The sequence below is a fragment of the Nannospalax galili genome, unplaced genomic scaffold (assembly GCF_000622305.1).
Source record: "Nannospalax galili isolate Female #2095 unplaced genomic scaffold, S.galili_v1.0 scaffold666, whole genome shotgun sequence".
Taxonomy (NCBI): Eukaryota; Metazoa; Chordata; class Mammalia; order Rodentia; family Spalacidae; genus Nannospalax; species Nannospalax galili.
The window spans coordinates 3,747,612-3,762,503 of record NW_008356473.1 but is presented as its reverse complement, the minus strand read 5'-3'; the positions used below and the strand labels follow the sequence as shown (position 1 = coordinate 3,762,503).

Genomic DNA, 14,892 nt, shown 5'->3' with positions numbered 1-14,892 from the left:
AAGAGATGAATGGCTGCATGAAATGGGTAGGGTTGGGTTGCCGTTGAGGGGAAGGTCCACCCAGCTTAACACCTGACTGGAAGCCTTTATCTCTTTATAGGTTTGCTAGGATGGAATTGGAGGCAGTCAGATATCCTAGATGTGGGCAGCAAAACAATGACCTGCAGCTCTCTAGGTGTGTACCTTGCCGCGAGGGAACTGTAGCCACTCTGAATATTTGATTTGGCATTTGGGTGGATTTGTGGTTGGAAGACTGATCGCTCTCCGCAGGACTTGGCTTTGGCCTGGTGGTTTTAGAGGTGCTGTACTGCACAGCTAAGAGTGTATGTGAGTGTGGACCATTGCTATCAAGAGGACAGGGCTTGGGGGATACAGGCTAGCCGAGCTCAACCTGCAACTGGAACCATGTTCACTGGAGAGCTGGGAAGTGTCTTACGCTCACCATGCGTGAGGTATAAGCAGAGCTGGGTCTTGAGGGCTTGAACAGAAAGCATCTCGAACAGTCCATGAAATGGTAAACAACTCTGCTATTGAAGGAAAGAATGAGAAGTTGACAGTCGTATTATTGAGGTCTTGAGGGGCTTCATCAGCAGAGAGTAGAGGAATAAAGACCAAGGAGACAAAAGAAGCAGAAAAATAGTACCAGTTGCATCTTCCTTTCTTCCCTTGTCTCCCGTTTACACCAATAAACCCACAGAAGCTTGTGGAGATCCTTCAGCTTACCTTTTGTTTTACTTTTGTGTGTAGAAGGTTTGTTTACAGTTTCCAAAAGGGTTTCTCTCAATCCTGAGGAATATAAATTGGGGGACAGGCAGGGCAAGGAGGAAAACGCATGTTAGCATTTTGGAGGACTGTTTTTCTTTTCTAAGAGACCGATTGAGATACTTGGTCTCCATTTCATCAAGTGTGAATTTTACAGGATTCTTCCATGTCCTGCCTGGGGGGAATCATGCTTTGGAGAATGAAATGTCCATCAAATGAGGAGGAGACTTGTACAGTGTTTGTCCCCTTTCCCTCTTGCTTTTTCAAAGGCAGAAGGGAAAACGCTTACTGTTTTCTTTCCAAGGAAAGTTAAACTGAGAGTCTCCGGGTGTTACTCCCAGGCATTATCCTTCACATTTACAGACAGTTGCAAGTCACAAAGGCCAGTGTTGTTGAATTCAAACCACCTCACGCCAAGCAGTGGACTGGGAGAAGGTTCCTGCCCATCTTCTTTCTTCTCTTCTCTTCTCTTCTCTTCTCTTCTCTTCTCTTCTCTTCTCTTCTCTTCTCTTCTCTTCTCTTCTCTCTCTCTTTTCTTTTTCTAGCATTTTTATTTATTATTTTTATTTTATGTGTATGAGTGTATTGCCTGCATGTGTATAAGTGTACACGTGTTGTGCAATGCCCATAGAGGTCAGAAGAGGGCATGGGATGCCCTGGAACTGGAGTTATGGATGGATGTTGGCCATGATGTGGATGCTGAGAATGGAACCCCGGTCCTCTGCAAGAGCAGTCAGTGCCTTTAACCACTGAGCCATCTCTCCAGGTCTCTTTTCACTCCTCCTCCCCACATTTAGATCACATTTCTCCAGCACCTGCCATTGAAGCGCCTCAGGGTTCAGGGTTGTGTCTACCATTTCCAACATTTTCTTGGGGATTGCAAACTTGAAAATAGCTTTCAGAGAAACTTGTTTGGAATCTCATTTTAATGGGATTTGTGAATAAGTCTCCATCTTAATGCTGACTAAGCTTTCAACATCTCTTCCGAGAGAACACTATTGGAGTTGTGTATTTTAAATTTTAAATCGCTTGACTCTGAAGGCATAAAACATTTTTGTACTTGTGGGAGTGCTGTGTGCTTGAGCACTTCTGTTAAACACTGATATATATATATTTTTAATGTGGTTGGTATGAATAATTCCAGGCTGCAGAGGGGACCTAAGACATCATCCTGTCCCTTTCCATGTAGATGCCTGTAAGTGCTAGTGTGTTCGCCTCACCTAAGAGGATGCATATTCTGTGCTGCCTGCTGTCACCTGCAATTTCCTTTTTTAAAGAAAATTTACTTTCTTCCTTTACTTTGAAAACTTTAACATCAGAATTTTGTTTTTTTGGTGCCATGAGCCCTCAAAGTGAGATGCACAGACAAGCCACTTCCTCCCTCCAGGCTCTGGGTTATAGAGCATAAATCAAGTTGATAGATGGCAGCTGGGCATGGTGCCACACACCTTTAATCCAAGCACTGGGGAGGCAGAGGCAGTTCGATCTCCATATGATCGAGGCCAGCCTGGTCTATGCAGTGAGTTCCAGAGGATCTGGGGCTACAGGGAGACCCTGTCTCAAAAACAAGCAAACAAATAAAAGATGAGAGATAGGATCCCAGTCATCTCCCTCCCCCTTAAAAACTACTCAGAATGAATCAGATGATGCCAAGGGAACAGACCTTCAGTTGGAAGATGAGCATATTCTGGAGTCTGTATAGCAGGCGACACAGTAACACTGTACTGTGCCCTCGTAATGTGCTGTGATCCTAATTGTGCTCACTACAACAGAGGATGCCAACCAAAGGAGGAAGTAGATGATTCCATTAACTTCTGTGGTCATAGTTTCACTGTGTGGACTATGTGTGTGAGTGTGTATGAATACACACACACAAAATCATCTTGTTGCATACCTTAAATACATTTTCGTGTGTACACCTGTAGGCCACTGAGGTCTTCCTCTGTCAGTCTCCACCTTGTTGTTTTTTTAAAATAAATAATTTATTGAGAATTTCATAGATGCATATAAGGTGTTTTGATCAAATCCATGCCCACTCTCTCCCCTCCAACTCCTCCTATATCTCCCCATCACTTTTTTCTGATAACTTCATGTACTCTTTCTTCTTTATCTTTTTTAATTTTTTTTTTTTAATGGGCCTTTTGGCTACTCTAACATTCTCCCCTCTGAAGATGTAACCCTAAAATCTTTTAAGGATAACTTACAAGCTCCCAAATACTTTTGACATTTTTGGCCTTTGGAACTAAGTATGTCGCTAAGAGGCCCAAGGATATTTTGACTTTTAGCCAAGAACACTGGCTCCTTTTCTTTGGGGTCTTTTCACTCTAACTGCCTAGCCAGTTCCTACCTCCTATTCTTATCACACCATCCTCTGAAGAGGTTACCCAACTTGCCAATAGGGAATCGGGACACAGACTGCTCTGGCTTCTTCCATGCTGAACAGGATGCAGGATGAGGCAATTGGAGTGCCCTTTCAGTGGGTCTATCTAAAAGACTCCCAAATTGCATAACTCTTATCGCTAAGGGAAAAAGAAAGTTCTTGAATCCTGAACAGGAGATGTGAAGGAGAACTAAAGGCAAGAGTAATTAGCATTACAAGTGCTAGACAGAGAACCAGAAAAAGGTCAGAACAGGGCAAATTTCAAAAGTTCATACAAGAGTCCATTGGAATTTCTTGACAAGGGCTTCCGAAAGCATCCCTCTGTTGGGTTCCTCCTCATTTTTCTTTTGTCTTCCAAGGCTGGACTCTAGGGTGATAGATTCAGGATTTGCTTTCAGGCATTTTGATAGGTGTTAGAGTGGTTAGAATCAGTGTCAGTTCCCTCTCCTAGGTTGATTGTACAAGTGTCTCTACAGTAGGATGAGTCCTTTGGGTATATGCCAAGGATTTGTATAACCAGGTTGTATGGTAGGTTCATTTTTAGTTTTTTAAAAGTTCTCCAAAGTGCAATCCCACCAGCAGTGAATGAACGTTCCCCTTTCTCCACATCCTTGCCAATGTTTGGTATCATTTGTTCTCTTGATCCTAGTCAGTCTGATTGGGGTAAGCTGATACCTTATGGTGGTTTTAATTTGCATTTCCCTAATTAATAATTATGTTGATATATTCTGGATGTTAAACCTCTGTCAGATGTGTCACTGGTGAAGATTTTTTCCCATTCTGTGGGTTTTCTCTTCACTCTTTTGATTGGTTCTTTTGCTGTACAGAAGCTTTTTAGTTTAATGAGATCCCACTTACTGATTGCTGACCTTAATTCCTGAGCAACTACTGTCTGATTTAGAAAATCCTTTCCTACGCCTATATCTTTTAAGTTATTGCCAATATTTTCTTCTAATAGTTTCAGGGTTTCCAGTTTCACATTCAGGTCTTTGATCCATTTGGAGTTGACTTTTATGTAAGGCAAAAGATAAGGATCTAGTTTCATTCTCCTACAGGTGGCGATCCAGTTTTGCCAGCACCATTTGTTAAAGACACTATCTTTCCTCCATGGTGTGATCTTGGAACCTTTGTCAAATATCAGATGGCTGAAATTGTGTGTACTTGGATTTAGATCTTCAGTGATGTTCCATTGATCTATGTGTCTATTTTTGTGCCAGTACCATGCTATTTTTAAGACTATAGCTCTGTAGTATACTTTGAGATCTGGTATAGAAATCCCCCCAGGATTGTTCTTTGTGCTCAGGGTTGCTTTGGCTATCCAGGGTGTTTTGTGCCTCCATATGAATTTAAGGATGCATTTTTCTAATTCCATGAAGTATGTCATGGGGATTTTGATTGGGATTGCATTGACTTTATATATTGCCTTTGGTAGGATGGTCATTTTCACAATATTAATTCTTCTAATCCATGAGCATGGGAAGTCCTTCCATCTCCTGGTGTCTTCCTCAACCTCTTTCTTTAACGATTTAAATTTTTCATTGTAGAGATCTTTGGTGTCCTTGGTCAGAGTTATTCCAAGATTTTTTTTTTATTTTGCAGCAATTGTGAATGGGAGCATTTCCCTGTATTCTTTCTCCAATTGCTTGTTATTGGTATATAGAAAGGCTACTGACTTTTGTAGATTGATTTTATAACCTGTCACTATACTGAAAGTGTCGATCAGTTGTAGGACTTTTCTGGTGGAACTTTTGGGATCTCTTAGGTATAGTATATCATCTGCAAAAGTGATAGTTTGAGCACTTCTTTTCTAATTAGCACTCCTTTAATTTCCTTCTCCTGTCTTATTGCTCTAGCAAGAGTTTCAAGCACTATGTTGAAAAGGAGTGGAGATAGTGGACATCCTTGTCTGGTCCCTGATTTTAATGGGAATGCTTCTAGTTCTCCATTTAGAATTATGTTGGCTGTGGGTTTGTTGTGTGTAGCTTTAATTATGTTGTGGTATGTTCCCTCCAGTCCAATTCTCTCTAGGACTTTGAACATAAATGCATGCTGAATTTTGTCAAAAGCCTTTTCTGCATCTACCAAGATCCACCTTGTTTTTTAAGACAGGGTTAAGCTAGACTAGCTGGCCAGTGGACTCCAGGGAGCCTTCTGTCTCTGCCTCCCCAGTGCTGGGATTACAGGCCTGCTATGCTATGCCTGGCATTTTGTCAACCTTGGGGATGGAACTCTGTTACTCATGCACTCACGCTGACACTACAAGCACTTATCAACGGGCCATCTCCTCAGCTCCAATATGTGTATTTTATTTGTTGATTGATTCTTGATGGGGAAGAACCCAAAGGGAAGAGTTTCCAAGCACCCCCTCCCCCACTGTGTTCTGTGTGCCCTGGGTCAATGTCCTTGTCTCTCCACAGACTCCTCTTACTCGGAGCCCCCAGATGTGCAGCAGCAGTTGAATCACTATCAGTCAGCTGCCCTGGCAAGAAACAACAGTCGTGTCAGCCCTGTGCCTCTTTCTGGGGCTACTGCTGGCACCGAGCAGAAAGCAGAAGCTGTCCTTCACTGCGAATTCTGTGAATTCTCCTCTGGCTACATCCAGAGCATCAGGCGCCATTACCGGGACAAGCATGGTGGGAAGAAGCTTTTCAAGTGCAAAGACTGCTCCTTCTACACAGGCTTTAAGTAAGTGGCTTGAAGAACAGTTGTGAAAACCAAACTGGCTGTCTCTGCTCCAGCCCTTACCAGTCTTCCCGTTCATTTTCCTGTCTGAAGGTCTGAAGGGAGGCTGGGTCCATTCTTCACATAAAGAATCTAATTTGAGAAGAGTTATCAGAACAATGAGCTTAAAAGTCAGAACATATGGGTTTCTTTCTAAACAGTGTGGGATTGTATCAAAGGATTTCCCTGCCCAGTGCATAGAACGGCACACATTTTTCTTGCCGAGAATATCCTCCTCTCTCTCTCTCTCTCTCTCGTGTGTGTGTGTGCGCGCGCGCGCACGCGCTTATGTGTGTAGAGACCAGAGGTCAATAACCAATGTCTTTCTCAATTGCTCTCCACCTTACTTTTTGAGTTGTGGTCTTTCTCTGAACCTGGAGCTCACCACTTGGCTATAGACTATCTGGCCAGCAAGCCCCAAGGAGCTGTTTGTCTCAGCCTCCCCAGAGTGGGGATTACCCACATGTGCTACCATCCCAGGTTTTTTACATGGGTGCTTGTTGGGGACCCCTGCTGTTTGGGTCGCAGTCTCTCCATGTCCGGACTGAGGGCTGAGCTCAAGTCCTCATGTTGCACTGAGTGATCCATCTCCCTAGGCCCATTTCCTTTTGTTTTTGAGGAAAATATATAAATTCTTAGAAGCAAAGTCAAGTCAGGAGAAAACATCCAGCCACTGTAGCCTCCTTCTGCTCTTCTTTTTTTCTTTGCTGGTTTTCTTGTGTGTATTGAGGGGGGTGTTTTTTATTTTGAGACAGGGTCTCCTTATAGCCACAGCTGACCTGGATTCACTATGGAGACCAGGCTGGCCTCGAACTCACAGAGATCTGCCTGCCTCTGCCTCCTGAGTGCTGGGATTAAAAGCAGCGATCTCCTTGCTCTTCTTTTAGAAAATTTGTATTTTTAAGATTTTAATATTGCCAGTCATGGTAGCAAACATCTTTAATCCCAGCAGTAGGGAGGCAGAGGCAGATGGATCTTTGTGAGATGGAGGCCAACCTGGTCCACATGGTGAGTGGGCCAGGGGGCTATAGGAAGACCATTTGTCAAAACAGCAACAAAAAAGATTTTAATATTGAATGACATAGAGAATCAAGACCCCAGCACTGCAGAGACCAGAGAGATCAGGGAGGCTGTCATTCCATTTAAAGAAAGATAATCCACAGCAGCCCTCACTCCTGCATGTGATGGAATATGTGAGCTCACTGGAGGGATGCAATGCTTTTTTCATATAACCCAGCCAGACAATGCTTAGATTAGTGCATGCATAGAATGCTGAACCCAGTGACCCGAGTTTGAATCCCAGCTTTGCCATTTCGTGATTGTGTGACCTTCAGTGAGTCACCAGGCCTTTCTGTCTCTTCATTTTCCTATCTGTAAATCAAGGCTAGCAGTGTTACCTGCCTCATGGTGTTGTTAGAGCCAGGCTAAGAGGCAGCGTCCCAGATGTGCTACAAAGATGCCCAGAACTAAACAAGCACTAGCAAGTGCTGTTATGGCATAGAACGCTGCTGTTACATCCATTTTTGTGAGACTTATAAGACTTTGTGAAGTTTAAAGATGTGAGAAGGAGTCGGGGAGAGGCAGCAGGGCCTGTCCACTCTCAAACTGGTATGACTCTGAGTCATTACATGTGAAGGCTCACGTAGGCAGTAGCATCACTGTTGCAGCAACATCGTGTTGGTTCTGTTCCCACATAAAGCTTTACTCTCTGCTCCTACTGCAGCAGGACCCAAACCTAGACAGACTTTGTACAGAGCGGTTTCATGTCCTCAGAGAAAGATGAGTTGGAAAAGGAGCACATTTCTTCCCCACCCACATCATCACGGCTGGACTTTGATGAGAACTGCTATGTCTCTGACTTGATTTCCCTGAGTAATTTTTCAGATGAACCTGTTTGTGATTTAGAGCTGAGGGCAGGTTAAAGGATATGATTAAAGGGCCTGTGGAGAATGTTCAGGATTTTTCAGAGAGAACTGATACAACTTGCAAGAGTTGATTTTCTTCTCCCACCATGTGAATCCTGGGGATCAAATGCAAACTCAGGCGGTCAGACTTGGCAGCAAGTGGCTTTACCTGCTGAGCCATCTTACCAGCTTATTATTATTATTATTATTATTAATTATTATTATTAAATTTTTTAAAGACAGAGTTTCATTGTGTAGCCTTGGCTAGCCTGGAACTCACTATATAGACCAGACTGGCCTTAAACCGAGATCTTCTCAAGTGCTGGGATTAAAGGTGTGCACCACCATGCCCATCATCCATTTTTATGAGTCTTAAAAGGTTTTGTAAAGTTTAAAGAAGTGAGAAGGGTGGGGGGGAGGCAACAGGGCCTGTCTACCCTCAAGCTGGTTTAGCTCTTGAGTTGAGGGAGCCTGGACCCAGTCACTGTGATACCCCCAACAACCTGTTCTCCCCTCTTATATGTGAAGATTCTCATAGGCGATTTGTAAATCAACTAAGATTTAAAACAGTCCTCCCAACATCCCAACATGATACAGAGTTGGTTCTCTGAGGAATTTCGTTTTCGTGTTACTTAATAAGCAATCCTTTGTGCGTGGTATATGTGGTGCCGGGGACTGAACCCAGCGTCCATGCATGCTTGGAAAATACTCTGCCACTGAGCCACATTCCCAACCCTATTTATTTTGAGACAGGATCTCACTGAGTTGTCCAGGCTGGCATCAAACTCACTATTTAGCCCTCGTTGGCCTTCTGACCTTTCTGCCTCAGCATCCTGAGTAGCTGGGGTTTATCACATTTCACCGGGCCTGGCTTGGGCAATTTCTAATTTTCAAGAATAAGATATTTAGGGTATTTATGTCTTTACACACTAAACACTCATTCCCTCCAAGTGGAAAGTTCTGAGAACTGCCACGTTATTTCTGTGTTCACGGATGGGTTAACTGGCCAAGGGACTTGGGGTCAGCAGATGTGACTGACAGCTTCAGTTTAGGGCCCTCAAGCAGGATAGCCACACATGGACACCCTTGATAGGTATGCTGGCAAAGGACTGTTGTCACGCTCACGTCCTCTGTCCCCTCTCTTCTAGATCTGCTTTTACTATGCACGTGGAAGCTGGGCATTCAGCGGTTCCTGAGGAGGGTCCCAAAGATCTCCGCTGTCCTCTCTGTCTCTATCACACCAAATACAAACGCAACATGATCGACCACATCGTGCTGCACCGAGGTAACCTTGGGACTCAGTTTCCTTGGGTGCTGGTGGGAAGCAGCAGGGCAGCAGTTTAAGCAGGTCCTGTGTCATGGGCAGCACGCCCTCTGTCCTGACCCCTGCCCCTCCAGGCAAGAGGTGCGGTGACGGTGACAGCCACTGTGGTACCTAGTAGATAAAACACCTTCCTGTTGGTGGAATTCCTTCCACCTGGAGAGAGGCCAAGAAAGTAGAGCCTCAGTGAACCTCTCCACCGAAGTTCCAGGGGCATCAGGGATTTCTTGTCCCTAATCCTTTGCTACCATAGCTGTGTGTAGAGCGTGCCTGGGGAAGGTTAGCATGAGAAACCAAGATAGAAATGATGGTTTCTGATGCAGAAAGTGGAGTTCAACTTGAAATGGACAGGGAGAGAAAGAATTCTGAGGCACCAGAGTGGCCCGTTATGCATTAGAAAACCCATAGACTGAATTATTCTGGTTTGGGGTCCTACTGTGTGTTACTCCTCATATGTAAAGAGACAGTCACACTTGTGAGTCAGCATAGCTGGTGGGGTTCCATCCTGGGTGCTCAATGGGTGGTTCTTTGATATTCATGCTCACTGATAAGCAGGGGTCCTTCTTGGAGGTCCACTTTTGTTGCTTTGCTTTATTTTTGGTTTGATTTGGTTTTTTGAGAGAGAATCTCTACGTAGCCCAAACCAGCCTCATACTCCACTAGCCTCAGCAGCTGCCTAAGTGCTGGGATTATTGACATGGTCTTGGCCCACTGGGATTCTCTTTGATTCGCGTTTACTCTGGGCCATTGAAAACATTGTCAACCAGTGGCATGCCTTGTATTGATGCAGAACCTGCTTTGGTGAAAAGATCCACGTGCAGGCGTGTAGAGAGCAGTTCCTGGAACGCGCATGGTCAATGTGGCTTGCTCTTTGGGTCTGTTCATCTTTGCATCTTATCCTTTTCCTCTTTCCCACCCTTTCTCTTCTTTCTTATCATCTTTTGCCTCTAACTTTGGAAAGCTTTCTGACGTTTGCCCCATGTGCCCAAGAGCAGTATATGTCATTCACTCTCCTGCTGAGCTGTCCCCTCAGGTACCATGGTGGAGACATCTAGAGAGTAGTATGTGTTTTCCCTGAGCCACTTTGTGACATGACCGTGGATGCTGCAAACCTCAGAAGACTTTAACATCTACAACGCTCAGTGCCTCCCTCCCTGTCGCACTCTAATGAGACGGTTGCTGGCTGGGCCGACCACCTGCAAGCCAGGCAAAAGCAGCACAGTAGCATTCAGGCAGGAATTCTTGGCCCTCGCCTTCCAGCCTGGTGTTCTGCCTCAATCACCTGGCTCCCAGTACTCCAGCCCATGTGTTGTGGTGGCTGCGTGCCCTGTCCCAGCTTGGGCCGAGGCCATCAGTGGTGCTGGTGCCCGGCAACATCAACAGAGAGTCCTCGCTGGCTGCACTCATTCCCCTCTTTTCCCATATTGCTGCCTGGCAAGATCAGAGCTTTGGTGGCTGACAAGCTCAGTGACTTTCCTTGCCTAAGCTGAGAATTCAAGGAAGGGAGAGGCAGAGAGATTTCACGTGAAGGCCAGGAGCACCCAACAAAGAGCTGCTTACACCCAGTCACCTCATCTTCACCATCGTGGGCAGCAACACCATTACTTGGCCTCCTGTTTTATGTGTGTAAAGCTTGACGCTGCGAAAGACTGTGGGGGTTTCTGTTTGTCTCTTTTTGGCTTTTTTTAATTCAGTGTGTTTATTTGGGGCTCTGCTTCATTTCACAAAGGATTTAAAGAGCTCAAAGACATTCCTGCAGAGCTATAGGATTAAAAACAAATGAAAAAGCAGGCAGATGCAAAAGAAACCGAGGCCAGTAGAAAATGCAACTGACAGTATGAACTTAGAGTTAAGTGACTCCTTGAATGTACAAGATACCAGGCATCTATCTGACCTACCTGCAGGTTTGGCCTTGGGATTTTCACCTACTGTGAGAAAGAAGGAAACAGAATCACTTGGGTTTATTATTTAACTTTTTGGGAGTGTTCAAGAAATTTTCAAGAATCCTAGACAATGAACTCTCGAACAAATCTCTCCAGTGAGCAGACAGGAATGTTATATACATTGGGCCCATCACACGTAGTGTTTACAACTTGGGCATCCTTTATCCAACATGTTGGTACTCACAAAGTTTTGGATTTGGGATATGCAGATTAGGCATGCTAAATGCATCCCAGCAGGCCACTGAGAGCTGAAGAAACTTACCAGGAGTCCCTCATCTACTAAGCAGGGAGACCTCAGTCTTTTGTTCTCACATCACATTGTGTTACAGATCATTGGTTGCATAGTGTCTTCTGTTCACTTAGCTGGATACATTAATGCTGTCTTTATCAAGGTAGAAATCTGATGTCAACACATGCAGTTAAAGACCAATAGTAATAACAGTAACAATGGCTACCATTGTGAGTGCTTTCTAGATCTTAGGCACTATGCTGAGTGCCTTAGTCTGTTCTCATCAAACCCAGCGTGGTCAGTATGACTGTGATCCCTGATGACAAGCAACAAAAGCAAATTCAGAAGAGCTGAGTATCTTCCCTATGGTTCAAGGACTCCTAGGTAATGAGCTGGGATTAAAACTCAGGTGTGTCTGACCTACATCTCTTGCCTTGAATCACAGACATCATTCTTAGCCTTGGGAAGCTGCTGTCACCGTGTTCTAGTGGCCGTGGAAGCTAGGTCCAAGGACAGAACTCTCTATGGGGCTCAAGGCCAAAGATGAGGACTCCCAATCCACAGGTGATAGGGGCTCCAAGATAGCTACACTTGCTCACCCCCTCCCCCAGCTTTGGCCCATCTCAACTCAAAGGCAGATCAGAGAGAAGCTGGTTTTGACATTTCAGTGATACAGTCAGGTGTCTGCCTTACAGATCAGAGCCAGGGCTGATGGCAGAGTAATAAGATGTGGCTCCTTCTGCACCTGTGTGCTTCCTACTTGCAAATGAATAAACATCTCTGGTCTCTAGGGTCTACAGCATGAGCTGTTTCTGAGGCCTCAGTTAATTAAAATCCTTGAAATGAAAGACAAGAAAAACAACTTCTGAACTGGTCCTGAGACAGAGCTGCTGTAGCAAGGATAGTTACCATCACTTTTGTTTGGGGCACATTGATATATTTTAAAGGAAGGGAGAGAAATCTACTCCATTCATGGAAGTCTGAATGAGAATTAATTAGGGATTTGTACTGACCATACTGATCATTTACTTGTTTCCCACTTCACTCTCTGTGGTTGTTTGAGCACAATGGGGTATAAAAAACTCACACCTGCCCTCCTCAAGATACATGCATAGTGTATCTGAGACAGTGAGTGATGGTTAGCTAGGATTTTATTTATGCTCAGGAAGAGATAGGTGGTAGACACCGGTGCCTTTCAAACTGAGCCATGATATCATTCACGAAAACAAAAAACAAAGAAAGGTAGTGGAGGGGGGGGGTGCTAGAGAGATAGCTTAGCGGTTAAGATCACTGTCTGCTCTTACAGAGGACCCAGGTTCGATTTCCAGTACCCACATGGCCACTAACAACTGTCAGTAACTCCAGTTTCAGGGGATCCAGTGCCCTCTTCTGACCTCCATGGGCACTGCCCAACACAGGTGCACCTACCTCCAGGCAGACAATACACTCATACGCTTTTAAAAAACAAAAAGATGGGCTATATTCATTCCCCAGCCTTACTGAAATACACAATTACCAACTTAGTGGCTTAAAATAATATATTTTTTAATAGTGATAGAGGCTAGAAGTATGATAATCAAGGTATCAGCAGGGTTGTGCATCCTCTAAAATTTCAAGAAAAGAATCAATCCTTCCTTGCTGGGAAAGGAAGAGATACAGCTCCGCGGAAGAGTGCTTGCCTGGCTTGCGTGAGAGGCTTGGTCTTGTCCTTTGCTCCCAGAGCTCCGTGGCATTCTTTGGCACCCTTGGCTTATAGTGGCATCCATCCATCCCGCTTCTGCCTCCATCTTCTCAGATACTCATTCCCTGTGCATCTCGCTCTGTGACTTCTCTTACTAGAACATCAGGCCGTGAATTTTAGGCCCACCTTAATCTAATATAACCTTATTTATCTTATCTACAAAGACTCTCTCCTCAATCAAGTCACATTCTGAGGTTCCAAGTGGACATAAGTTTCTGAGGAACATTATCAACCACTATGTTACTGAAATACACAATTACCAACTTAGTGGCTTAAAATAATATATTTTTTTAATAGTGATAGAGGCTAGAAGTATGATAATCAAGGTATCAGCAGGGTTGTGCATCCTCTAAAATTTCAAGAAAAGAATCAATCCTTCCTTGCTGGGAAAGGAAGAGATACAGCTCCGCGGAAGAGTGCTTGCCTGGCTTGCGTGAGAGGCTTGGTCTTGTCCTTTGCTCCCAGAGCTCCGTGGCATTCTTTGGCACCCTTGGCTTATAGTGGCATCCATCCATCCCGCTTCTGCCTCCATCTTCTCAGATACTCATTCCCTGTGCATCTCGCTCTGTGACTTCTCTTACTAGAACATCAGGCCGTGAATTTTAGGCCCACCTTAATCTAATATAACCTTATTTATCTTATCTACAAAGACTCTCTCCTCAATCAAGTCACATTCTGAGGTTCCAAGTGGACATAAGTTTCTGAGGAACATTATCAACCACTATGGGGGAGTTGATAATTTAATAAACCACTGAAGTTAGTGGATGCAAGACCCGTTTGCAGAATGGCATCTGGCTGTTGCAGGTTTCTGAAGAGAATAGGAGGCCTTGAAGAAAATATGTTTGGGCCAAATTCTGGTGGGTTTAGAGGCTAATGCAGAATTTGAACTTCACTATGTAGGCAGACAGGAAACCACAAAGTTTGATCAGATCAGTGATGAGACTAAGTAAGAATTTACAAAGGTTGAAGCAAGGGATCAGAAGAACTATCTCTTTTCAAGAACTACAGATGTAGGTCAGTCAGTGTGTGGTGAGAATGGCCATGATTTGGTATGTTTAACTTGGGAAAAGTAAGCCTTAAGATGTTTATTTCAAGAACACAGTTGGTGGTAGGACTTTGGGTGACTTTTCATTTGAGCAAGGAATTTGTAGACTATCTGGTATCAGCTGGCAGTGTTTTAAGCTATAGGGAATTTTAGCCAGAGTCAGGCAAGATTTTTGCACTGAAGAAAGTTGAACTTTCACAGGAAGAGACAGTAAGTAAGCAAACTTCACAGATGCATCTCTGTGAGTTTATCACCATTGGAAGCATGGCGTCCCACACACAGCTTGGCCAAATGTGCCTTGCACCCTTCTAGCAAACCTGAAAAATTTGGCACAGATTTAATTGTAGGGATGAATCTTAGTTTTGCCAAATATTTACATTGTGGTCATGTAGCTGTGTAATCATGGATTGTTCTTTGCTTGGCCTGTTCACTTAAAGGTTCTGTTTCCTACTGGGTAAACAAATACTGGCTGAAAATCCAAGCCTTGCACCTTGAAATTGGGAGTCATCCCCCTCATTTGTCTGGTCAGGGCCACTCATATTTTAGAAAAAAGAGCAATTTGAGTTGCCAGTATTTTTTTTTTAATGTACTGAACTTATTTATCCCCTTTCAATCTCATCTAATATTTTACCTGTTAGAGGTACCAACTGCTCCCAGCTTTCTCTAGAAGTTTGTTGATATAAAAGTTAATACTTCTTACCAGGAGCTGGTTTGCTTGTCTTTGTATGTTTATTTGTGGTTTTATTTTAGGATGGTTTTAAAGGTAGTAATGGCTACTGCTGCTGCTCCTCCTCCCTCTCCTCCTCTCCTCCCTCTCCTCCTCTCCTCCCCCTCCTCTCCTCCTCC

At 44.2% G+C, this 14,892-nt stretch overlaps 1 protein-coding gene across 1 annotated transcript in view; it reads left to right on the top strand.

Moving 5' to 3' along the window:
- The window catches only part of Znf462 (zinc finger protein 462), a 154,132-nt gene that overhangs the window by 107,168 nt on the left and 32,072 nt on the right, over window positions 1–14,892 (top strand). The window contains exons 9-10 of the mRNA XM_008854655.3: window positions 5,560–5,827; window positions 8,916–9,052. Coding sequence (XP_008852877.1) covers window positions 5,560–5,827; window positions 8,916–9,052 — 405 coding nt within the window. The remainder of the gene's footprint in view (window positions 1–5,559; window positions 5,828–8,915; window positions 9,053–14,892) is intronic.